The 26,439-nt window shown below is 48.3% G+C and overlaps 1 protein-coding gene across 11 annotated transcripts in view; it reads left to right on the plus strand.

The window, feature by feature from the left end:
* The window catches only part of ZBTB40 (zinc finger and BTB domain containing 40), a 45,197-nt gene that overhangs the window by 13,536 nt on the left and 5,222 nt on the right, over positions 1-26,439 (plus strand). For 5 of the 11 annotated variants that reach the window (XM_075773384.1, XM_075773387.1, XM_075773386.1 and 2 more), the window contains exons 4-15: positions 2,687-2,882; positions 3,415-3,557; positions 10,939-11,131; positions 13,950-14,086; positions 14,559-14,748; positions 15,585-15,718; positions 16,686-16,854; positions 22,702-23,109; positions 23,647-23,853; positions 24,702-24,866; positions 25,302-25,519; positions 26,117-26,279. In XM_075773384.1, the coding sequence (XP_075629499.1) occupies positions 2,687-2,882; positions 3,415-3,557; positions 10,939-11,131; positions 13,950-14,086; positions 14,559-14,748; positions 15,585-15,718; positions 16,686-16,854; positions 22,702-23,109; positions 23,647-23,853; positions 24,702-24,866; positions 25,302-25,519; positions 26,117-26,279 (2,323 nt within the window). The remainder of the gene's footprint in view (positions 1-2,686; positions 2,883-3,414; positions 3,558-10,938; positions 11,132-13,949; positions 14,087-14,558; positions 14,749-15,584; positions 15,719-16,685; positions 16,855-22,701; positions 23,110-23,646; positions 23,854-24,701; positions 24,867-25,301; positions 25,520-26,116; positions 26,280-26,439) is intronic. The other 6 variants (XR_012838580.1, XR_012838579.1, XR_012838578.1 and 3 more) reach the window with 2 other exon arrangements.

Below are 26,439 nucleotides of genomic sequence, written 5' to 3' on the forward strand. Positions count from 1 at the left end.
AGGGAAGAGGCTAATGGCCAACTGGGCTAGTGGCTGCACTGACCTGCCCTCCCTCTCTCCCGCATCCCTCTTTAGTCTCAGTTATGGGCCATTGCACTCTTGGGTGGGATGTGTGTTACTTGCCCACCTGGTTGAGGTCCTTCCTCTCCATGTGTCAGGACATCCCTGAGGATGGCACACCGACTGAGTGCAGCCCAGCCGACCCCCGGAGCCATCCGCCAGCTGCTCTTCAAGCATCCCTGTCCCCACCCAGAAAAACGTCATCTCACGATTATGTTGGACAGGGAGGTAGAAGTCCTGGAGACAGTGGCTTACGAGGAGTGTTGTGGGTTGGTGTGAGGAGGGAGATGAGCGTTTGGCTGGGAGGATACAGCACTAACTCAGCTCTTGCACGTTTCAAAAGCAGGTTGTCTCAGCATGAGCAGCCTCGTGCATCTTCCTACCCAAAGTAGCGAGGTACTTTGGAAGCAGTAGAAAGTAATGAGGAGCAATGGAACAGTGCAAGAGATCCTGGGTGGGGCAAAGCGATACAGCAGTGTAGGAATTGATTGTATTAGGAAAGAAATCTGGAAAAATGTGGAAGATGTGGAGATAACATGGAGATAAGAGACCTGCCTCCTGTGGCATTATCTGCAGCGATTCCTGTTCAGAGCTTGCCTTGGGGCTGCCGTGAACATGGGGAGGTTTGAGATGAACTGGGGGGGGGCTGTTTTGTGGTGATTGACCACAGTGGTACTGAGTTAGGAGTGCTGTGGCCAACAGAACTGACACCCTCACCTAGGACCAAACTTCTCAATGCACACTGAACCTCAAGCTTAAGCCAGATCTTGGTGAGCAGGATTCCCTGCTCAGAGAGCCCATCTTTTCCTCCAGTCTGGAAGCTGGATGTGTGCTAATTTGTGCCAATTTGGCCATGAAGGGATTTGCGAGTGTCCCAGCAGTGAAAACCTAATGGATCAGGCTGTAAAATGTGGGCATATTATGACTAAGTGGAAGCTGGGATTCCAGCTAATATCAGTATTTCTCCATTTTTTCCAGGATCTTTGGGAATTGTTAGTGCTTCAAAGTAAGTCTAAAAGGCACTGTGTGCTCTTTCAAGGCTGTTGTTCCCACTGAGCAACGTGTCCAAGGAAAGGTCTTCCGGAAAGAGACTATAAATAGCAGAGCCGTTCAGTTTCTGAAAACTCATTTCCATTAACCAAAACCGTGCACTGAGGAAGGGATGTTATCTGGAGCTCTGGGTACCAATGCTGTGCTGACTGTAATTAAAAAAATAAAATTTAAAATGAAAAAAAAATATTGTGACAATGCAAGTTTACTTTTCATCCACATTAGTAAAATGTGTATTTGACAGGGTGCTGAGCACCTTTAGGACGGTGAAAGTCAAGATATTTTGTGTTTTACAGGATCGTTTTGATCTGGAAGGGGCCAGGCATGCAAACCTTGAGAACAAACATGATCTGGTTATCAAGTCTCATTACAAATTAATGTTTGCATTAAAAAAAAATACCTTTTAAGCTTGTTCTTCAGCACATCTGTGGCATCTCCTTTCTTCCTTTATAACAGAGCCCTTCATGTCCACGTCTCTCTGTTCGGCAGGAAAAATGCCGTTAGCGGGTAAGAGCTGGGACTCCTGCAGCTTCCCCTCTGTGGATACTCTTTGCAATAGGTCATTGCACTGTCACGCTGCCCTGATATATGAGCATTTACACCTGCTAGGAAAAGCAAGTCCACTATCCCCCTGGTGCGGCCCCAAGCAGTTGCATTCAGTCTTTTTATCACAGAAATAAAAATGACAATGACAGCAGAAAATGGCCGCTCTCTCTGGAGCTGGGCTAAGCTCTCCACTTCAAAGGTACTTTTATAGCATCCCTGGAGTCTCTAATAAAGGATGCCTGCTCTGAAAGGCTGGCATCTCTCCTGGAGAGCTGGGGAGTGTGTGTCTTTAGGGGCAATATTTACAGCGTTAAAGGGCTCCGGGGAAATGGGAGCAAGAGTTACAGCTTATTTCTTTTCCTTTTATTTCCATAACTGCGCAGGCATGCTTGCCTCTGGTTGCTGTTTCAGGTCACTGGAGTGGATTTTGGATGTGATTGCTGGGCGTGCTGAGAGTCCATGACACTCGGTGCTTGCGTGCCTTCTCTCCAAATCTTTCATTAGGACATGCAACTCTGTTGTGACTTGAGGATGGGGATTCCTTAAAGTCCCACTTAAAATGCTCTTTGCTTTCTGTGCAAGTGATCTCTCCTTGTTCTGCAGTGAAATCTAGTATCCTCTGCCTGCTATCACCTTGGGCTTCCAAAGTGATGGTGTTTAAACCATGTTTTATTAGGTCCCTTAGACTTAATGGCATTCAGCCGTTAGGGAAAGAAATGAAAAGATGTGTTTGGCGATGAAACCAGCTCCAGTTTGTGGGACTTGCTGTAAAGATAACAGCTGGCAGGCAGGGCTTGCTGCCCTCCTTCCCAGGGCTGGTGGCCTCAGACCAGAGCATGAGTTCAGCACAAGACCTTGTCTGGTAGTGAGCTCAGCTTGTGTTGCTGTGGGGTTTTTGTGGAGGTTTTTTTGTTTTTTTGATTTTTTTGTTCCCTGAACAAGACCCCCAGGATTCTACTTTTTGTGTTGGTTTGTATGGGGCAGTTGACTGTTATTAAAACCTTCCCTGCATTTGCCTGTTCTGACGTAGGCTCTGGTTGCCTGTCTGGCAGAGGCAGGGGAACAGTCGGTGTTCAAGAAGCTGCTGAGCAAAGTGAAGGATGCTGAGACCCTGGATGCTCAGACCCTCATATCTTTACTGAAGCTGTTCCAAGATGTGAATCCCAAGCTGCGAGTGGCGTTGCTGGAGAGGGAAGGGGGCAGCGGAGAAGCCCTGCAGCAAACAGGTAGAGAAGCGGGTGCAGCGTCTGGCAAAGTGAGTGGGCAAGCTTACAGGCAAAGCAGGTCTCCAGAAACCCTGTATCCGTACTCAGATGCAGGAGGTTTATCGCCTGCTGGCCAAGACCCTGGAGTGTTTCTGTCCCGCAGCAGTGGGGTGCGGGCAGCACAGGACTCTCCCCATTGCTGCCTGGAGGGCTGGATCGATGGCTGTGCAGCCAGCGTGGGTCAGAGCACAGCTGAGCCTCAGGATTGAAAGCTCCTTTCTTACTTGAGTCTGACACAAAGCAGTGGCCTTGCAAACCTGGTGTTAACCTCCAGCTTGCTTTATGGCTTTGTGCTCTGTTAGATAAATGAGACATTTTCCTTTCATAGAGTTTAAAGAGAATAGTAAAGTGGTTTTCCTCTGCTGCTTGTGCTTGGGATGAGCTTTGCTATTCACTTAGATCTTTCACAGAGTCTCACTCAGTTCAGGAGCCTGTCAGTTCCTTCAGACTGACTTGTTTCTTCTGTTGTGTTTCTGAATCCTTTTCCCCCCAGAGAGCACAGACGAGGGAGAGACGCTGACCGCTCGCTTGCTGGGACGCAGGGAGGAGCTGATCCAAAGCGTGACACAGCTGAGCCCCATTGTAGAGTTCCTGGAGGCGGCAGAAGAGGGGTTCCTGACTGCCTCGGAGAAGCGGGTAAAAAAATAGGAATTAAGGAAACCTCTGAGGGCGGGGGGGGGGTATGTGTGTCTGTGTCTGCAAGGCACCGTCTCACCACTTGGTTTGTCGAGTGAGGTTTGCAATCTCACCTCCCCTTTGCCCAGCAGGGATTGCACGTGTGTGTCCCAGGTCTTTCCGCACTGAACTGCGGAAATACTGAAAGCTGAGCTGTGAAGTCAGCCTCAAGACCAGGATGAGCACTGCCTGGCGCAGTGTCAGGCTGTCCCTGCAAGCGGAGCCTGGGACAGAGGAGGTGCCTGGTACTCTCTGTAGGCCCTGAAAATGCCTTTTTGTGAGCCCAGAGAAGGCTCTGTAGCGGAGTTTGGTTTCAGCAGAACCACTAATGCGTCTGTGCTGCCTGCTTGCCAATTACATCCTTGTGTATGGGGTCATCAGCTTACCTTTCACTTGACTCTCCCAGATTTAACTCTTTAACTCTTATCAGACAGTTGCCTGCAAGGGTAGCACATTCACTGACTGATTTTTTGGTTTTTTGATGTGTTGAATGCAGCAGTTGGTGGGGAGGACTATTGCTTTCCTGTAGGCAATTGCATTATGTATGCTGATTTGCACAAGCCATGACACAAAATATTGTGTATAACCTGCTTTTTTTGCATTTTGGGGGGGAGCTGGCTATACCCCACCTGTGCAGCTGAAACTTGCAGGGTGCCCTAGCATGCTGCGTTCAGTAGGGAGCTTGCAGACCTCCTGTCCTAGTTTGTCACATCAGTTAGTTCCCCTGATGCAGGATTATAGGGAGTGGAAAGCACTGTTGTGCTCAGTGACATGAATGATGCCTGCTTTCTGAGTGAGCCTGACCAGAGCCCCAACAGGTGGGCTGAGAACCTCTGCCCGTCCTCTGAGTCCCTCAGTTAATGTCTTGCTCACTTGCTGCGGTCCCTGACCAAGTGTCCAGCATGGAGCATCCCTGAGTACTGGTGCGGCTTGGTGCAGGAGGGCCAAAGGAGGTGCTGCCAACAGAGGCATCCACCTTGTCCTCATCAGCTGGGGTATCACTGGCAGCCAATGAATTTTCACCTCTGAAAGCAGCGTGGCTGAGCCCGGAATGGGGATGTGAGAGGAGAGAAGGAGGCGCAAATGCAGCACAGGACTCAGCATCTGCTGGGGGTATTGCGGCTGTCAGCAGAGACCCGCGTGGAGATGCCAGGACCTGAGCTCCTAGCCGTGAAAGCTGCATCAGCCGTCAGGAGATTAGGATTTTTCCTATATGCCTGTGCATGTTGCAGTGCAGCCTTTCTTTTAAAGACTGCACTTTTTCCCTGCACTCTTTTTTTTTTTGTCTTCATGAAATTAGGTAGTTCAAATGCAGCCATTTTTTATCTCCCTTCCCATTGAAAAAAACCAAAACCCAACAATAAACCAAAACCATTCTGCCATCATGATTGTGCTCCTTGGGCACAGGATACAACCTTTAATTGCATCATCATATACTACACGACCCATGTCTTGTTTGGTGAAGGGCTAGTGTTATTTAGTGTTTCTTCTTATTCTCTTCAGCCACTGCATGCTCCGTTTGCTGCAGAGCCTCCAAACCCTGCTCCGAATACAAAATCCTTCTCCTCTCTATGGGATCCCTTCGTGCTCTTGTTTTAGCCCACAAGTTCCGAGCAAGTAACAAAGGTATTTGGGGAGCACTCCGCTGAGGCCGGGTGCATAGCTTTTCCCCTGCTGTGGCACAGGAAAATAAGGCAGAAATTGCCAGGTGTAGACTGAGCTTGGGGGGTTCCCTTTTTTCAGGCTTGGTTTATTTGTTTGTTTGTTTTTCCCCTCCAGACAAATGGAAAAGTGCTTAATTATTTCAGAAGTTAAATTGATTAAAATGGTGGGCCTGTGGCATATGTGCAGTTGAGATCTCTGGTGTCTCATGTGCAGTTGTGGGAAAATGAACATGGAATTAGTGGCCACCTCTGGAGGTTTCATCTTACCTGATTCATCCAGCATTGCACGAGAGCTCTGTGCTGGCAGAGATAGGATCTAGTTCTCCAAGGGTTCATAAAGATGAGGCTTTCCTTTTTCTTCTCACAGTCACTGCCTCATTAGCTTCACATTTATTCAGCAAGACAAGAGTGAGTTTTACGTGTAACAGCATTTTTTCTAGGCAACTGGGTTCTTTCTGTGCCTGGCCCAAGCCATGCATGGAACAAGTCTGATTTTCTTTGCTCAAAAAACAGTACAGGATGTGTTGTGAAGCCCTTTTGTAAATCTTGTATATCCCTGTTTTTCTGGGGAACTTTTTACCTAGAATTTCTATTACTTTTGAGTGCTTGACTTTATGGCTTTATTAGTGTTTCTGTAACGTGGAGAGGTAGGGTGGAGGATTTGGGGCATGGCTTGGGTGTAGATTCTCACTTAAGAGAAATAAACTTGGATACAAAAGAACAGGAAACCTCTTGTGCATGGTGTCCCACGGCTTGGGTTGTCGCAGAGTTCAGTGACCGCTCCGCAGTACAGCCCTGAACCTGGAGAGTCAGAGTAGCTGGTAAAAACACCCGTGCTTTCCTTCTGTCCAGGCTCTGTGGGCATTTTGAGCTGTGTGCTTTCCCTTCCCTTTGGCTCCGGTCCCTACACGGCTTGATGTTCAAACCAAACTACTTCGCAGCTAGGACAGACGTGCATGACAACACAAGCAAGGTTACTGGCCGTGGCAGGAGCAATCCTAACTGGACACAGCGGGGGATGGAGAAGTCCTGTTGCTGGCAGAACAGGGGTATGTTTTCTGACTGTCCCACCCGGTTTTTGTCAAAATGGGTCTCAAAATGTAAGCAGTGCATCCCCCACTGCCAGGGCCACCCCTTCTGTGCCTGTCAACACTTGCCTGGGAGCAGTGCTAGGATATAGCATGAGCTCCCTAAAAGGATGCTGCTCTTATACTCCTTCGTGTGTTCCTGTGTTCAACGGCTCAATGTCCAAGTGGAGAACAGTGACAAGTGGCGTTCCTCAGGGGTCGGTACTGGGACTGGCACTGTTCAGCATCTTTGTCCGTGACATGGACAGTGGGATCGAGTGCACCCTCAGCAAGTTTGCCAATGACACCAAGCTGTGTGGAGCAGTGGACAAGCTGAAGGGAAGGGATGCCATCCAGAGGGACCTTGACAGGCTGGAGAGGTGGGCCCGTGCGAACCGCATGAAGTTCAACAAGGCCAAGTGCAAGGTCCTGCACATGGGTCAGCGCAATCCCAAGCACGACTATAGGCTGGGCGAGGAATGGATTGAAAGCAGCTCTGAGGAGAAGGACTTGGGGGTATTGATTGATGAGAAGCTCAACATGAGCCGGCAGTGTGCGCTTGCAGCCCAGAAAGCCAACCGTGTCCTGGGCTGCATCAAAAGAGACGTGTGACCAGCAGGTCGAGGGAGGTGATCCTGCCCCTCTACTCCACTCTGGTGAGACCCCACCTGGAGTACTGCGTCCAGCTCTGGGGGCCCCAGTACAGGAGAGACTTTGAGCTGTTGGAGAGAGTCCAGAGGAGGGCCATGAAGCTGATCAGAGGGATGGAGCGCCTCTCCTGTGAGGACAGGCTGAGAGAGTTGGGATTGTTCAGCCTGGAGAAAAGGTGGCTCCGGGGAGATCTAATTGCAGCTTACCAGTACCTGAAGGGAGCCTACAGGAAAGATGGTGAGGGACTGTTTATCAGGGAGTGGAGTGACAGGACAAGGGGGAATGGGTTTAAGCTGAAGGAGGGTCGATTTAGATGAGATGTTAGAAAGAAATTCTTTACTGTTAGAGTGGTGAGGTACTGGCACAGGTTGCCCAGAGAGGTTGTGGAGGCCCCATCCCTGGAAGTGTTTAAGACCAGGTTGGATGAGGCTTTGGGCAACGTGGTCTAGTGGAGGGTGTCCCTGCCCGTGGCAGGGGGGTTGGAACTAGATGATCTTTGAGGTCCCTTCCAACCCAAACCATTCTATGATTCTATGATTCTCTTAAAAGATGACTTCAGACTGAGTCAGCTCAGTGTGAATTAGATGGGAGGATATGTCAACAGGTTCACTAACAGAGTTTTGGCTATAAAAGGACAGAGTTTTAGAAATGAGAGAAACTAATTAATGAGATCAGCTGCTTGTAAGAGCACAGGAGGAGCTGTTGGATTAGTTTCTTTTATGTTAAAGGTAGAAGAACTGTCTGAAGTTTTCATCCTCAACAAGAGAGGAGAATTTGTATGAGAGGTTATAGACCTGAGTGAATGAATATCTTGAAGAGGAGCCTTAGGACCTGCAAGGAACAACTGAAATGTCCCACTGGCAAAGAAACATACTGTGGTGGGTTGACCCTGGCTGAGGGTGCCCACCAGAGCTGCTCTATCACTTCCCTCGTTCACCAGACAGGGGAGAAAAAGTACAACAAAAAGCTTGTGGGTCGAGATAAGGACAGGGAGAGATCACTCACTAATTATCGTCACGAGCAAAACAGACTGAACTTAGAGAGGGGATTAATCTAATTTATTACTAAGCAAAACAGAGTAGAGGAATGAGAAATAAAATCAACTCTTAAAACACCTCCCCCCACCCCTCCCATCTTCCCAGGCTCAACTTCACTCCTGGCTTCAACCTCCGCCCCCCCTCAGCGGCACAGGGGGACGGGGAATGGGGGTTACGGTCAGTTCATCACACGGTGTTTCTGCCGCTTCTTCCTCCTCAGGGGGAGGACTCCTCTCATCGTTCCCCTGCTCCAGCGTGGGGTCCCTCTCACGGGAGACAGTCCTTCACCAGCTTCTCCAACGTGAGTCTCCTCCACGGGGTGCAGACCTTCAGGAGCAAACTGCTCCAGCGTGGGTCCCCCACGGGGTCACAAGTCCTGTCAGCAAACCTGCTCTGGCGTGGGCTCCTCTCTCCACGGGGCCACAGGTCCTGCCAGGAGCTTGCTCCAGCGTGGGCACCCCACAGGCCACAGCCTCCTTCAGGTGCCTCCACCTGCTCCGGTGTGGGGTCCTCCATGGGCTGCAGGTGGAATCGCTACACCCCCTCATCCTCCCTCCATGGGCTGCAGGGGGACAGCCTGCTTCACCATGGTCTTCACCACAGGCTGCAGGGGGATCTCTGCTCCGGCACCTGGAGCACCTCCTGCCCCTCCTTCTGCACTGACCTGGGTGTCTGCAGAGTTTCTTACATCTTCTCACTCCTCTCTCTGGCTGCAAAAGCTCTCTAACTGTTTTTTTTCCTTCTTAAATATGTTATCACAGAGGCGCTGTATGGCTTGGCCTTGGCCAGCGGCAGGTCCATCTTGGAGCCGGCTGGCATTGGCTCTGTCAGACACAGGGGAAGCTTCTGGCAGCTTCTCACAGAAGCCACCCCTGTAGCCCCCCAGCTACCAAAACCTTGCCACACAAACCCAACACACATACTTTAGAGGTATGAAGAGAGGCTTGTGGCACGTCAAGCTGCTGGGCACCACAGCCTATATTGTGACAAAACAACAAACATTTCTCTGATCAAGTAAAGAAAAAGAATGATGAGAGGAGAAGACCCGCAAACTCACGACTGAGCCTAGGGACAAATCCGGGAGAGAGACAGAAACAGAAATGTCCTGCAGCTGAAGCGAAACACAGCTCAGAGGGCGTTCCCCAGCAGACTGAAGGAGCTGACACATGTGGCTATGAGAGCGACAGCAAGGTTTATTAATGCATTTTCCAATTTGAGAGTGGTCCCAATTGATGGCCAGGGCAGATGTGTGGGAGAGGGAAGCAGTGGTCTAGGCAGTCAGCTCTGTGGTTGCACAGCAATATGTGTTGGGACAGGCTGGAGGACGCATGTAGCTGAAGCACTGTGTGTAAGCAAAAAAATGGGATAAAATGCAGCAAAGAGTGTTCAAGTAAATGGTTTCTGCCTGACCTGGAATCTTTATTTGATGAGATAAAAATGGGTTTTTCTGCCTCGATCTAGACTTGAGCAAAGCATTTGAATTTCATGTGAGGAAATTGTTAAACTGGAGGAAGCTGTGATATTAAAAAAGGATATATCTTACTGGGAGATAACTACAGATTGTGCTGAAGACAGGACTGACAGGTTGGAGCAAGGTTACCAGTGGAATTCTTGGCACTTACTTACTTAATATTAACACTAATGTTATTGACACAAAAATATCAAATCATGCTTAGCAAAACTTGCTGGTGAGCAAAACTGGGATATTTTGTCAACACAGAGGAGCATCTGCAAGGCGGAGACTTACATGGCTGGAGAACTAAGTAGTGAGAATTGAATGATGTGAAATAAAGCAAAGAGTGTGCACTTAGATGCAGTAACAAGAACTAAGAATTAGGACCTCCTCTGAAATTTCTGTGTGTGGTTCCAGTCTTGTTCCAAAAAGGTGAATTTGTATTGAAGTGGAGACAGATCTGCAGTCTTAAGATCAGGGCAGTGGAGAAGCTGTTTTACAAGGAACTGCCTTATTTAGACAAGTGAAATGAAGACTGGGAGGGAATATGATTGCACTCTTATAAAGAAATTGGAGAAGAAGGGTCGCATAAACACCTCAGAGAGTTTAGAAGGCTTTTTAAGCTAAAAGATAATGTTGGCACATGAACAAATGGGTATACGCTGGCCATGAATAAATTTAAGCTGAAAATTAGAAGAATCAACAGGGGAATGAGACTGTGGAAGAGCTTTCCAACAGGGGAAAGTGAGCAAAAATGTAACTAGGTTTAGGACAGATCTTAATAATTTTATTAATGGGACTGTGTAGTGTAGTGCTTATGACAGCAGGGAATGGGGCAGAGTTTCTGCCAGTCCTACTTTTCAAGTGCTTGGGACACAGCGTTTGCAGAGTGGAAGTCAACCTGTGTTTGTCAACTGCCTTTCCCTTGTAGGAGCCTTGTAGGTATTATAGTGGCACACCAGAGCTTTTCCAAGCTGCAGTGATTGCGTCTCACGTAAGAGATGTCTCATGCGGCCTTGTCATAGAAATAATCATTCAATTAATAGGATGCTTATTTAAATAAAGAGAGTCTTCTTTTTTTTCTCTCCATCCCTGTCTTTCAATGACAAGCAGAAAAATTGGGGAGACAAGGGAAAAAGAGACTGTTAATTTAAAAAGTATTTGCTAAAAATACCAAATTAAATGTTGTTTTGAATCCTGTCTTTAAGTCTTTTTTTTCTGTTCCCTTTGAAAAAATGTTTTTTGCTTGTCAGCCACTTCCAAGAGCTAGACTTGGTGGAAGAACCTGCTAGTGTAGTTTTCAAGGTGACATATGTCAGATATACCTGGGACATGTTTAGACGTTCCTCTAATCAGCACCCCGTAACACCTCCCAGTTAATCAAATTCGTGGAAGCAGTGGACATGTGTTTATTGCAGTACTGTGTAAGAAACTCTTGCAAACAGGTTCTTGACTGCTTCTTTGTCGCAGGTAGTTTTGGATTGCTGTGAAGGCGGCTGTCAGAGGGAAGCCATGGACAATCTGCTCAGGAAGGTGGACGAAGAGAAAAGCCTGAAAGCGGAAAGTTTGGTCAAACTTCTAGGGGCTGTGAAAGCTTCATTCCCTGGTCTCCACCGTCTGCTAGACAACTTGGTGGCAACAGCAAATGTCTCTGATGGCAAAGGTATGGGTACACTACACTTAGATGCCTCGGAGCTCAGTTCAGGGAATTGCCGGGAAGTTTGGGTGCTTTTCTGGACTTTACAATCTTACTTTCATTTAAAGGAATGGGATGCCCTTTTTATGTGAACAAAAATGGTCTGGAAGCACTGGGGTAGGAGGACTATGCCAGCAAGAAGGCCCCTGCTTTGCAATGAAATGAGAAGCCTGTTGGGCTCCTCCCTCATTTGCCACTGATAGTGTAGAAACTGGGATGTCATATCTGGAAAACAGGAGAACTGTGTCTTCCAGTGTCAGTTACTTTTTTTGTTTTCAGTCACTTTTAAGCAGCAGCATGTGTCTCCATAATAAATACAGCAATGAAGGCATCTTTACCAAACTCTGGTCCATTGGTGACTTTAACTCATGGTACTTGCTGGCTTTGAAAGCAAATCCCTAAAACTTCCCCAAAGCTGTAGATGTCTTGAAATTAAATACAGGTAATGTCTTACCTGACTTCAGTCTTCGTGAATTCCTTGTGATTGAGGGAGATTGTGGGCTGTGTGTTTGGTTGGGTAGTGTTTCTGCACATCGTGGTTGTTGAGTTGTGGTCTCCTGTGCGGATTAGAGTGTGCTGATGGGAGACCCACACTTAGTGTCCCCGTTAGACATCATTATCTTGGACAGCTAGTCCCCTTCTTCTTGTTTTGGTGGGGTTTTATTGTTTCTTGCATGTGAGTAGTGGATCAGGGACTCATAAGGCCTCATCTTTCGGCTGGTGGGAAAGCCTTCCAAGGTTTGGGTGGCTTTAGGCACACCCTGAGCAGTTCAGAGAGAAAGGCAGATTTCACCAGCTCTGAAGTCACTTAAAAATTAAAAACTAAATTAACATGCAGTGAAATGTAAATGAGTGTTTAATAGAAAGCAAAACTGTGCTCATAATGCTGATAACTTCCTCTGTAGCAAACATTCCCGACAGGCAGTTTGCTTTGTCATTTGTTAAGCACGATTGCTTTCTTGAAACACCAGACTCCCAACATGGTTAATTATCTAGTGGTAATACCCATTCCAAGGAGGAGCATTCCTTAATTACATAGAGCCGAATCTCTTCAAATTGCAGCTTGAACAAACAGAAGCACAAATATTTCTTATCGTGGAAATGAAGAGGGAGGGAATGATTCGAGCCACTGATGGCAGCTTTTGATGCCTGTGCTATCCCGCTAAGAGAAGGGAGGACATCTGGTACAGTGGGGCAGGGCGTGCTCTTGTTATGGAGCTCACCTTGGTACGGCAGCAGAGCTGAGAGTGCATTCATATCAACTCAAATTTGTGTAATAAAATCAGAAACATTCCAATGGGAGTAGGGGGAAAATATTTTATTTGTAAACCATCCCCTGATCCATGCAGGGCACGTCCAAGTCCTAAACCCTACAGACCTCAAGTGCTTAATGAGGTTCCCTTCACTTTGCTAGGGAGTAGACTCATGTCTCCAAGAAGTCTTTGTCCAGGGAGTTTTTCATATTAGCTCAAAATCTTCCATTGATTATTCCCACAGCCTACTATTGCCTCCTTCACCATACTGGAGAGCTTTCTCTTCTTATCTGGCACTGTATGTCTTCTGCATCCCAGAGACTATTTTCTTTTCACCGAGCTGTGTGTATTTAGCTGCTTTTCTCCCAAGTAGTGTTGTGTGAATAATAGGTTGTTCTGTTTGGTACTGAACCAACATGATTAAAAGACCTAAGCACGCAAAGAAAAAACACACACAGATGTCTCGGATGAACTACAGTTTTTTGTTTTGGTTTCCTCTACAAAAGTATGACTATGCATGTTCTCCAATTTAGTGACTCCAACAGTGAATAAAATCCATTTCAAATTCATCTGTTTGGCAATTTCCAGTTTTATTTATCAACTGATCTGGCAACAAGTGCAATCATATATTACTTTTCGTACACAGTGTATTTTGCCCAAGCGTCTTCGTTATCCTGAATAAACACTGTTCCTCTTTCTTGAATTAGTCTATTGTCTCCTGATACTGGGGTGTCTTAAAGGGTTGTGCTGTTACTCTAGAGTAATCGTTTCTCAGATTCATCAGGGCAAACCTCAGCAGACCCAGCATGGAATTAGATATGAGAGGAGGAAGGAATGAGGTTAAAGTTGCATTTTTTTGGAGTAAGGGAGAGAAGAGGGTGTTCCTGCCACTTTGCAGTCACACGTCTGGTTTGTGTTCATTTAACATTTTGACCAAGGACAACCCAGCCCGTTAAGTTCTTGATTACTTTGGACCTTCTGGGTGTATGTAAAATGTTAGTATGTTTGATAGTCACACACCGTTGAGACGGAGCATGTGGCAGAGCTCCTCCTTGGTGGGGTGGATCAGACTCTCACTTACAGGCTCTCTTTCAAGAGTCAGTAATGGGGTCTCCTTCATTCCAGGGCATCAGAAGAGGCTGATGAACATCTCGAGGTGTTGCCTTCACAGAGAGGGCCACATATTTACCTGCTTAACATGGCTGAAAACAGTCTTTCTTCTTCGAGGCTCAGACCGGGACTGAGACTCGGAAGGCATTTGGGTGCCAGAGATCTATTTCTGTAGGCATGTATGGGCAGAGGATATTCTGTGTTGTCTTTGATTTGGAGAAGTTTTGATTTGTTGTCTTTGATTTGGAGAAGTTTTGATTTGTTGTGTTCATCCTCTGCTTGAAGGTGAATCCGGGTGTGCTGAGCATTAGTCACCCAGGCAGAACTGGCTGCCTTGGCTTTTTCGGTCTCCTGTAGGTCTGAAGCACTTTGGGAAGATGCTGCAAGCTGAGCTGTTCTTATTTTCATTCACTTGCATTCAGCCAAATGGAGCCCAGAGGATTACGGAGCCAAACTGCTGAGGCGATACCGAGAAAACTTAGTGGAGCTCCTCACAGACACCCAGACGCTGCTGCAGGGCATCTCTGTTGCGCAGAGCCTGGCTCCTGCTGAGAGAGAGGTAAGCAGGCTCCTGCACGTGTGCAAGTAGATACTGAGCTTTAATCCCCATCTGGGATCCCTATCAAGTCCTGAGGACTTGATTTACTACCTGTCATGGCTTGGTTTGGCACAGTCCTCCAGCCGGACTCCGTTTAATCATTCCTTAGTATCCCATAGTGAGAGTGAAGCAGGTAACATATCTGAAGCTGAGTGAAGCAGGTAACGTATATGAAGGTGAAGGCTGGTGAGTAAGAGTGGCTGATGTGGGCACTGAGGAGAGATGCTCAGCTTCGGAGCGAGTTGAGGAAATGGCTGATGTGTTCAGGTGAAGAGCTTGCCTTCCAAGTGGTCACCACTTGAGCTGCGCTGGTCTTCAGCAGGGTGGGAGCGAGGGAAGGCTGGGTCTGGGCTGAGCCACGGTCATGTCTAAGCGTGCTGCAGGGCAGATGGATGGGGTCTCTTATTAGTGCCTCACTGTGGGTCTTTCCAAGGCGATGGAGCAGGTTGTGAAGCGTGAGGCTGGCGGTTTTGCCTCCCTTGTGTCGGCAGTGCTGGAGGAGAAGTCTTTGTCGGCCTCTGCTGTTTGGCAACTGCTGCTGGCTGTGCGGGAACCTGCACCGCTGAACCTGCTCATGGAGGAGATCCGGAAACAGCCCGGTGCAGAGTTTTTCTTCCAAGCAGGTAATGGCCTTGGTGTGCCCCCACACTCTCCCTGAGCTTCTCCTGCTGCTGGCAGGAGCTGCTTTCTCACTCCTTGCCCTTTCCCTGGCCGGGAACCTCTTTTCTTCCAATGGGTTTCAACACCCGTGTCCTGAAATGGTTGATTGGTTGGAAAAGCACTTTGGTCTACAAACGCAGCTGCTTTGCTTGTGGCTCTGTGCCTTCAGGTTTTGTAATGAGCAAACCTTTTGAGAGCTGGCCACCATCCAGAGCCTGGCTGTGTGTGCTGGCCCTGCGGGCACAAAGCCGGGGTTCACCTGCTTGCAGTCGGGCACCTGTGGTGTAGCTGCCTCTGCCCGAACTCCTCTTCTCCATCCCCTCTGTGCTCAGCCTGGAGAAACCAGCACTTCTGGTGCACGGTGCATCCAGCTGCTTTTTACGTGGCTGTCCTTGGGTGAGGCAAATTGTGCCTAGAAATGCCTGTTTTTCTGCAAAAATCAGAATGGGATGTCTGTAACTGGGGGAGAGAAGAAATCCTGAGTCTTGGGAGAACCATGCCTGCCTTTTGAGGTTGTCACTGTCTCTTTCGGCAATGTGCTTTGGAAAATCTGATCCTCTCGCCTGAAGATGGACAAACAGTGAGAAGTGTGGTCTGCTAGGATTTTATGCTGGATGTGAGTGCTGCAATTAGTATAACCAAAAGTTGCCTGTAGTTGTTTGCTGTTTCCTGTGCCCCTAAAGCTGGTAACAGCTCAGCTTCGAGAGAGTGCTGGACAAAGCTAAGCACAGCTAAGGCCTTCAGGTTCTCCTTGGGTTTTGTGTTTTTAAATACCTTTATTTTTTCTTTTCCTCTTCAGTGGCCACCAGCGAGAGCACAGCCATTGAGATCATCTTGCGGCACAGCAAGCTGATCTCGGAGGCCATCCAGCAGAGAGCCGACCTGGAGGGCTTGGCTCCGGGGGAGGCAGGACTCACAGAAGCAGTAAAAGAGGTATGAGGGGATGCTCTCGGAGCCAGCATGATTCGGGCTCAAAGGACTGGACAGACCCTAGCATGTACTGAAATCAAGGGACATTACTTAGGTTGGGGAAGGCATCCAAAGTTGGAGGTGCCCGTCTGCTGAAGTGAGAGTGTGTTTGGTGTTTTATATAAATTCTGCAGGAGTTCTTAGGTAAAGGAAATTGCTAGTGAGATTCTTAGTTGGTGAAAATGTGGGTATTCAAACACAGCAAAACTGTTTAAGCTCTGCAAGGGTGCTTCAGTCCTAGAGAAAGTAGAGCTGCCAGGGAGTGGGTTTCCATTTCAGTTGGCTGTTCCAGGACGTACGAGAAGAAACACTCTTAGAAAATGCAATGAGGATGCCCTGATTGTGTAGCGTCCCGGAGTCCCTCACCTTTTTTCTCCTTGACAAGGAAAATGGTCTGTGTGCTTTAGTAGCGAGCTAGCCTTTTCCACCAAGCAGTCTGCAGTTGCTCATTCCTGCTCTGGTTAGCTGCTGTTGGAGATCTGGAAGGGTGAGGTGCGTACGGGCATGCACAGATCCTCACTTTGGTTCTTACAGTGGCTGGCTGAAGCAGGTTTGGATTTGGAAGGGAGAGAAAAGCCCAGAGCGAGCTGTGTATAAAGGACAGGTTTATGAGTTAGGTAATGCTGTAAGGCATTGAGGAACCGCTCATTCCATGGAAAAGTGGTTTTAAGTGAGCGAATACAAAACCAGAAAGTCTGAGAATTTAGTTTCTAGTAACTTTTTTTAATCCTGAAATTCTCTCAGCTCATGCACAGACATCAGTGGAGGGGCAAAGACCTGCATGGAAAGGGATTTCTTTTCTGGTTTCTCAAAGCAGGTTCCCAGCAGTAGAGATGAAATAAAATGGATGTGCCCTCACTCTCAGACCATCCCGACCTTTCACAGCCCAAAATCTCTGTCATGTGATGTTTTCTTCTTCTTACTTCTCCAGCTACTGAGTATTTCTGCTCAGAAGGATAGTTCAGAGGCCTCCCTGAAAGCGGCGCTGAGCACAGCCCAGGAGAAGTCTGTCCCAGCCATCAAGATCTGTCAGCTGCTGTGCAATGTCCATGAGACCTTCCCAGACCTGCAGCCAGTGATGCAGGAGCTGGGGCATGTGGGTAAGAAAAGCACAGGCTTTCATCCTTCCCTGATCTTTTACACACGATTATGGGAGTCTTGGGCAGTTTGGTAGGGAACCTCAGTGTCCTGCTGGCCTCAGGTCATTTCATAGAACTCTCCCCTGGCCAAATATTGGGGTTGTACGTGCAGGAGGGTTCACAGGGGTGGCCTCTGGATCCAAGCACTGGACTGTGCATTTCTCCTGCTGGTAAAATGCACCATATTAAAGTTTTGTACATTACAAGGGTTGTGGAGACCATAACCGACACCATACTGGTATTCCTTAACTGTGTTTGCATATCTCCACTCCAGCCCTTGCACCAGAGGAATTTAATCAACTTAGTTATGTAATTTGTATCTATATTGGGTTCTTTTTCAGAATTTTTATCCTTAACTGGTGGGATTTCTTTGGTTCTTCCCGTACTATTGGATCTGTATGAATTTGGACTTGTATTACAATCCCTTGACTTTATCTGTTCATGTGTGGATACTCCACAGGCCGATTACGAAAAGGTCACATCGGAGCACGCTTGTCTTGTGCAAAGATGAGCATGATGGTGCATTTTGTAGTCCCAGACTAGTTTCTGAGTTTGTTTTCTCATTGTGCGTTAATGTGGTCTTGCTATGTATACACTTTACAGAGGAAATGATCCCCTGGGAGAGTCCCACAGCAGTAGGGGAATGTTGTTATACTGTACTAGTTCGGCAAAGGTATGAATGAAACATATGCAGATAGCAATTTGGTGAACCCCAGAAACAAACACATAGCAATAACCATGTGTGAGACCCAGCCCTGAGCTGTGGGATGCTTTCCAGCTGAGCCAAATTGTGTCTCTGCATCCGTCATTTGAAGGAAGAATGCTTAACAGAATTTGGTGCTTTAATGAAAAAAGATAACAGAGGGCCAGGAAGCTAACTGCAGGTTTGCATTCTCTTGAAAAGGATGCAAATGTGACTTGCTTATTCTGCTTGCTCACATACATTTTTATGGCATCGTGTTTCCCAGCGCATCCAGATTCTTTGGGCTGCAGAGTCCACTAGGATGTACACAGTGTGATTTTTATCCAAGCGCAGGCACTGGTTCAGCTCAATCTGTCCCCAACTACTCATGGTGCCAGAGCTGCTCAGCTTATGCACAGTGTGGAAATACTAGCAGGTTGCTAGGTATTAGAGTAAGCAGCTTGTTATTAATAGTTTGTCTTTTTTTAGGGGTAGAAGGTTTGTCTGAAAATTTGGGCCAGGACCATAAGTGGTCTTTGTGAATGAACACAAGCTTCCTGGCTTCGACACTCGCCATCATTTTGTGTTTGACAGTGAGAGGCGAAGCCAATGTTCCCCACATGCTGGGAGGGGGCAGAGAGCAAGCTGCTGTCCATGAACTTGCCCACGTTCTTGAGCAATGAGGAAATGTTGTTGGGGTGGTAGATGAGACTGGGTGACTCAGAGCAGTGTACATGTAGAAGAAACTAAGGACCTGGCTTACTGCTCAAGACATAGGGCTCAGAGGGTGATAGCGCATGCTTTGCTGCCCTTTCTTGACTCAGTGGCCTTAGTGGTCTCCTTGAGAGATGTCCTACACTGTAGATCCACTATTCATGCCCAGTTCAGATCTAGGTCCTCTCTTCTAACTCCACCAAGAGCTGCTACCGATCCAGTTGGTTTTTTTTCACCTGGTCATGGCTCTGATGAGGACATCCAGAGAAAAGGCGATTCCTTCTTATCTTCCATTCCTTCTCTGTCTCCTGCTGCTGCAGGCACTTGCCCCACTCCCCTTGACCCTGTCTGAATGTGGGATGTGCCAGTGCTGATGAGGTAAGCCAACAGAAATTGCACGTGCCTGTGAGTGTGGAGCCCACCTCAGCTCCTGAACACCTTGCAGTGCTTACCAGTGAGGGACCTGGGGAGTCAGCTAGATTGCTCTGGCAGATGCCTGCTTCTCTGGCACCAATATCAAAGAGAGCAGACTGCTGTTACTAAGTGTCTTTGCAGGGCTTCAAGCCAAGGTTGAGACGAAATCAAGCAAGAAGCAACATCAAAAACAAGAGCCCTGGAAAAATGGTTTTTACTTGGCAAAAACATACATTCTGTATGAAGTGTCTAGAGGAGGATTGCCAGTTACCAGCCCCTTTTTGGCATCGTACAGATCTTCACACTGAACTTCCATATCTTAATTTCTAGGCCAGTCCTCTCAGCTCTGATATCACTGCTTACCAGCCCTAAATGGTGCAGGTGGCTTTATGGATCAATACCCATGTGGCTCTTGGCATGAGATATGAATGATAACTGTGGGCCTCATGTTTGAGGGATGTGAGTTTCCACTTGAAACAGAGGAGATCTTACATTTCTGAAGAACATATGTGCCTCATGGAGATGCGTACAGTTTGCATTTCCACTTGAAAGCAACAGTTTTTACATCTCTACCACGCAAAAAAAAAAAAAAATCTGATACTTAATTTAGGTGAGCTGAAGTACTTGGCATCCCTCTGGAGGAAACTGCGTCCGTCCCCAACCACACTCAGCAACAGGAAATCTGTTGGCTTCTCCTTGGGTCCCTTCTGTAGTCAGAGCACTTTCCCTTGTGGCTGGTGCTTGCAAGGATGAGGTTCGGCTCTTCCAGTCAACTCCATAACCTCCTCTCTAGCCAGCTGCTTTCCAGGTCTCCGTACAGTCACTTCTTGGGAGATCATGTTTGTCAAGATATGCCTTGCTTTCAGATCTCAGAAATGTGTCAAGAACTCCAGCAAAAAGGCTTTTCCTCTGTGTAGTCTTATGTTTAAAAAGACAGTTAGCATCTCACTTAGGCCTGAGTCAGCCCCTGGAATTGTTAAACTGTAGGGTCTGCAAGCAAAATGCTATTCGCTCTAAAGATTCTGTGTTAGAAGCCACCATGCATGTCGGCAACCATTGGAATGACCTTCAAGATGCAAAGGGATAGGTGGAATTTTCTTCCAGCTTAAGCTGAAGAAGTGGAAAATGGGATGGTCAACACACCAAGAGATCTTCTGCTTCTGGAGTCTAATATCTGTCATGAATTGCAGGGAGGATAGAGCAACCACCAGGATTCATGACTTAGCAGACCACTTACAAAAGAGAAAGAGAACTTGGTATGAAATACGCCATAATAAACAGCAGGGTTTTTCTTCCAGCGCTGAATGTCTTTGCCACCGGAGAATAGAAAGTCCAGAGTTCTGGAGGACCCCACAGTGGGGAATTCATGTCTGGGACCTTTCTGGGGTATGTTTACCCTCGGGATCTGCTCCCAGGAGGCTCAGCCAAGGGCATGGCCAAGGCATGCCAAGTTCCTGTCTCTCAAACTTGATGTGCAATCACTTCTTCAGTCTGGTCTTATTTCTCATGAGAGTACTTGGGTTGACCTCCAAGCTTCCTGTGTCTCCAAGGATGGAAGCTTGCTGGGTAACCTCTGTTGCTTGACGCTGCTCTAATGAGGTATGAAATGTTGTCTTCACCCATAGGAGGGGTTCTGGGAGACATGCTGGCTGCCAAGTGGAAAGGAATTGCTGCCCCAACGTAGCAGTGCTGCATGTCCCCTCTGCCGTTCAGCAGCAGCCAGCCTGTGGTACTTGATGCCATTAAAGAAACCTGCTCGTTCAGCAACTGGACCTTACTGTCACATTAGCTTTGTGTCATGCAGTTTAGCATGTCTCTCATTCTCCTGTCTCATGGTAGCCAGACTTAGAAGGTCTTTTCCACTGTCAGGTAAGGTTCCTCCTGCCGTCCAGGATGTATATATTACACTGGCACAAGACTACAGAGTGCAGGTACCTAGCCATTGATTTCACATGATCTGCTTCAGCTTGCTTTCAAAACTGTTCTCCAGGAAGAGTCCCCCTGAAGAGATAGAGCTGTTCCTGGGGCCCCTTTGTGCATTTGCCCATGAAGGTGGACTAAAGTTAAGAGCTCTCCCTGCCTTTATACCGTTACAGTCTTGTGCTGTTGTCTAGGCTAAAGGTTTGTAATCCTGAACAACATTTTCACAGGCATAAGAGCAGGAGGACCATGAGCCAGCTTTTGGCCCACTGGAGTATGTGGCAAAACTCCACTTCATCTGACTCAGGTTACCCCCCTGCTTCCATGGCACTTCTTCTAGGAATTTCCAGTCCTAGTTTCCTCAGTGCTCATATCTTCATCCATGTTCATCCTGCCCTGCAAGAAGACTCTTTTTGATGTTCAACATTTCTGGGAAGTTTAAAGATTCTTCACTTGGGTCAGAAAAACTGATAGTATTGGTTTTAGGGATGTGGGAAGAGACCTTAGAGGTGAAAGGCGTGTGTTGCTATCTTGACAGAGTAGGGCAAACTGGAAACCAGTCTTACAGTCTCTTTCTCCCCCACCACCTGACATATTAAGATTTCCATATCTATTGGAATGTGTCCCCTGGTTTCTAGTTGGTTGGAAATCCAGAGAAGTATCACTGTGCAGGGAGGACACTTTGCTGAGCTCTTCCCATAGTGAGGAAGTCAGAAAAGAAGTTTTGCAAGCACAGGCTGAATTTCCGGAGCATTGGCAAAAGAAATCTGCAGTGGTTTCCATGGCCATACAGTTGCATGGTTCTCATTATAGCAAAGCAGCCAAATATATCCATTTGTATTTTGATTTCTTCCATACGTACATTCCCTATGGGTCTTTTCTGTAGATTGAGATCTGTCATGGTTTAACCCCAGCTGGTGACTGAGCACCAGGCAGCTGCTCGCTCACTTCCTCCCACCCAGTGGGATGGGGAGGAGAATGGAAAAAAAACTTGTGGGTTGAGATAAAGACAGTTTAACAGGATAACAAAAGGTGATGGTGATAATAATAATAATAATAATACAAGTGATGCACAAATGCAATTGCTCACCACCTGTGGAAGAAAACCCCTGTGATGCCCAGTCTGTTTCCAAGCAGCAATCCCACCTCCTGGCTCGCTTCCCCAGTTCTGTACAGGGCATGGTGCTATACGGTAGGGAATATCCCTTTGGCCAGCCTGGGTCAGCTGTCCTGCCTGTGGTCTCCCAGCTTGTGCACCTGGCAGGGCCGGAGAAGCTGAAAAGTCCTTGACTTAGTGTAGACACTACAACTGCCCAGCAACAACTAAAACATCAGTGTGTTATCAACATTATTCTCGTACTAAATCCAAAACACAGCACTATACCGGCTACTAGAAAGAAAATTTACTTTATCCCAGCCAAAACCAGGACAAGATCCTCAGTGAATTTTCCAGCTTGTGCTTTTTGAGATGATGGTGTTACAGGGACTCAGAAAAGCATTAGACTTTGTAAGAAGTGAATGTAATGAGCAATTTAAGATACCTCAGGGCCCTAACCAGAAGACTCAAAAGGGTTGTAGCAAGATTATCTGTTCCCTTTCAGAGAGTTTGCATTTGGGAAGTGTTCCTGAGATTGCTTGTAATTAATGGCTGGATATCCACTCTCAATGGCAGACTTATACAGTATCATACTTGAGGCTCAGATCTTCAAAAGTTAAGCACGGCCGTAACTTCATGTGTCTGAGCAGGATGCAGATGCTTGGAAGCAACAGTTGTTCCTCTTTGTGGAGCAAGCTCTTTGAAAATCTGGCCCTGGCTCTTGCCATCTCATCCAGCCCCTGATATGTGTGGGTGGAGAAATTCAAGGACCACTCTTTCATGCGTCGTACTGTGCATGGCCACGTCTGCTTTTGAGCAGAGCCATGTGCCACCATTGTGATGGGACAGCATGTCCGATGTGTGTCTGTTATTGCTGAGCAGGGACAACTGTCTGTGTAGGAGCATTCAGGAGATGGGAGACTGAGGGGCTGGTGCCCAGTTCTACTGGTCACCACCAAAACAGGAATTGTTATTTCTGTAGGTCTCTTGACTGAGGGAAGCGGGGAGAAACCTGGGATCAGGAAGTGGAAGGTGAACAGTGAATCCCAGGTTGAAGCTCTGGACAAAGATGAGGACAAGGCGGGAGGTGCTGGTGCTGAGGAATCAAAGGAACCCCAAGAAAAAGCTTCTTCTAAGAAGAGTTTTGTCTGCAAAGCCTGTGATAAGACCTTCCACTTCTACTGCCGCCTGAAGGTGCACATGAAACGTTGTCGGGTGGCCAGAGGAAAGCAGATCCAGTGTAAGGAGTGCAGTGAGGTCAAATCGACCAAGAAGGAGCTGGAGAAGCATCAGCTGGAGGTCCACGGGGTGGTGGGGACAGCCAAGAAGAAGAAGAAGCGGCTCCCTGTGGCTTGTGACATCTGTGGCAGAGAGTTTGCTCATGCCTCAGGTAGGGCTGATGGAAGCAGGGTGGGAGCAGGGGTGTTCGGACAGAAATCTTGACAATATAACAAAGTGATAGTCTGAAATCTCCTCCTCCTCCCTGCAGCTTTGTGAGCGCCGTGTGTGAGAAACGCAGCTCAGCTCATTTCCCCTGCCCCACTGAGCACAACCACTTTCTGATTAGTTCTTCCCTAATTGGTTTTCCACATGGCTCATCAAGGAAAAGCGGGGCTACTGGCAAATTTAAAAGCCTCCCAAAATAATGAAGCTGTTCCAGTTCTGCAGCTGGTCTAGCAGGATGAGTAAGAGGAGATGAGTGTCTTTGCCATCCTCGTGGCGGCTCCCGATATCCTGGTGGACCTCGGCTGGAGGACACTAGATCCCCAGTGTTGCAGGCGGGCTGGAGGACACTGGTGAACCCCTGGTGCTGTGGGTGGGCTGGTGGACCTGCAGGCTGGGTGGAGTGGTGCTTCTGCAGCAGGGTCAGGCAGAGCTGGCACTGGGTCCCGCCAATGCCATCTCGGTGTCCTGCCTGCCTCCCCAGGGATGCAGTACCACAAGCTTACGGAGCACTTCGATGAGAAGCCCTTCTCCTGCGAGGAGTGTGGGGCCAAGTTCGCGGCCAACTCCACACTGAAGAACCACATGCGGCTGCACACAGGGGACCGGCCCTTCATGTGCAAGCATTGCCTGATGACCTTCATGCAGGCGTCGGCCCTTGCCTACCACACCAAGAAGAAGCATGCTGAGGGTGAGCCTTCCCTGTGGGACCCCGGCCATGGGCTTCGCTTGTTCCATCCACCCCTTTGTGCCCTGTTCCTCCATCTGCCTCCTGGCTGCTTCCCCATCCTTTGCAGGACCCATGAGCAGCAGGCTGCTCCCAGATCTCCTTCACCCACATGGTTTTGCCTGCAGTTCCTCATTCTACCTTTCTGCCACCTCCTTCTCCAGGTCTTCTGATTATCTACCCAGTTAGCAGTTTGCTCTCCATTAAGGGGATCTTCCTCTTCCTCCACCTTCCTTGTTTTTCCCTGAGTAGCTCCTCTCTGTCCCCTCACATCTAGACTCCTCTGATACATCCTCCTCCCTCTGGGTAACCTGCTTTCTTCTGTCCCTTCTGCTGGCTGAATTTCACAGAGTTTTTCATGCCAGTGCTTCTCCTGCCCCTGCACTCAGCCCCATGCACTACTGGGGCTTAGGCATGCCTCCGCCAGCTCATGGGCGGAGGATGTATCGCCCTGTTTGTGGTAAGTATGCTTGGGTGTACTTCCCACTGTTGCATGAGTGTGATGCTGTTGGTCAATTAATTTTGAACGTGAGACACAGCAATGTGTAGTACCTCCAGAAGTATGTAGGACCTCCAGAAGTGCGTAGTACCTCCGCATACTTGAGGTCTGTAGTAATTTAATGCTCCCTGTGCAGGTGTGGTTTTTCTTCAGCACCTCTAGGACCTTTTTGACCCTGCGCTGAGATGCTCTGGCTACCCCAGGAAAGCCTGTCCACTTTACAATCTCTTCCCTCTCCCTTTGGAATTAGGCAGAGTCCATACAGAACTCCTGTCCCGTTAGGTGCAGGCTCTCACCCTGGCTGTCACTACAGGGAAAATGTACGCCTGCCAGTACTGCGATGCCGTGTTCGCCCAGTCCATTGAGCTGTCGCGCCATGTCCGGACTCACACGGGGGACAAGCCGTACGTCTGCCGGGAGTGTGGGAAAGGCTTTCGCCAGGCCAACGGGCTCTCCATCCACCTCCGGACCTTCCACAGTGAGTATAGCCAGCTGCCTCCCCGGCTTGGGCCGTCCACCCTGCAGGACATGGCTTCTGTGGGGTCATGGCAGACCCATCCGTGCCAGCAGAGGCTCGTGCAGGTTTACTAGTGCCTGCAGGCTGGCTGGGTGTCTCATGGTGGGGTTTTTCCCTTCCAAGAAAAGCAAGACTTTCTAGTGATTTGATGCTGTGGGTAGGGTTATCCCGAAGAAAATGGCAGGGCTGGCTTCCAGCAAACCGCAAGCTGCTGGGAACCTACCATGGGAAGCTGTAGATATCTGTATGCAAAGCCAGAACTTCAGTGCTGGTTTTTGTCTGGGAAGTAACAAGCTTTTCTTTGCTTTTTCTTCCTTCTCTCTGTGAATTCTCAATTCTTTTATTTTTTCCCTTGATTTCTTTGCCCCCTGCATTTTTTGTTGCATTTCTGGGCAGCAGACATCGAAGATCCCTATGACTGCAAGAAATGCCGGATGAGCTTTGCCACCCTGCAGGAGCACCGCAAGCATGTCCACGAAGCCCATTCCCGGGAGTACCACCCCTGCCCGACCTGCTCAAAAGTCTTCAGTGCCCCGTCGCTCCTGGAGCGCCATATGGTGACCCATGTCGGAGGAAAGCCCTTTAGCTGTGAGATCTGTGACAAAGCTTACCAGGTGAGCTGGTGCGGCAAAGGATTTGGTCTCACGTGTGCTGGAGGTTGCCGTTGCACGCTCCTGCACCAGGATGTCTCTCCTGGCCGTGCGCACTGAGCGCAGCAGTTTGTGGTCGGCAGAAGGAAAAATTGCACAGAGGAGGCAGAATCTGCAGGGAAAAGGCAGATCCATGGAGGGACATGGGCTGTGACTGCAAAGGGCTACATACCTGCCCATCTGGACCCTCAGGAATCCCTTTCACCTAAGCTTCTAGCTCACAAAAAGCGTAGGAATAAAAATACAATACTCGTGTTGCAAATGGCATGCCTCAGTGGGAGTGTGTGTGGGAGCACATTCCTACAAGGGAACAAAAATTCACACCAAAAGGAGACCTGCAGAGAGTGAGATGAGGATGAGGAATTCGGCAGTGTTCAGCTCTTCAGGGGCAATGGAGAAACAGAAGTGAGGTGTTAGCTGTTGTCCCATGGGAGGATGAGCAGGTCTTGTATTTGCTGTGCACCACCCCTGTTCCTGTTGCTTTCCATGCAGTTTCTTGCTGTCACGATGCCCCTGGAACAGCTTTGTATTGTAACCATGATTTGATCCTTATCATTGCAGCAGTTGTCAGGGTTATGGTATCACAACCGGACCCACCACCCTGATGTCTTTGCAGCTCAGAATCACCGCTCCTCCAAGTTCTCCTCCCTGCAGTGCAGCTCCTGTGACAAAACCTTCTCCAGCACTGCTGCTCACCGAAAGCACGTCAAGGCAGAGCACACAGGTAATGGCCCATTCGTTAGTAAACAAAAACACTTGGCAACTGCTGGGAGAAATGTAGTAATAACTCTGATAGGACAAGGTTGTGCATCTTGTTTACCTGCAAATCACAATAGATTCTGTATATCCAGCAGTCTCTTCTGGCAGGTCTCATCTCTGCGTCT

The sequence above is a fragment of the Balearica regulorum genome, chromosome 21 (assembly GCF_011004875.1).
Source record: "Balearica regulorum gibbericeps isolate bBalReg1 chromosome 21, bBalReg1.pri, whole genome shotgun sequence".
Lineage (NCBI taxonomy): Eukaryota > Metazoa > Chordata > Aves > Gruiformes > Gruidae > Balearica > Balearica regulorum.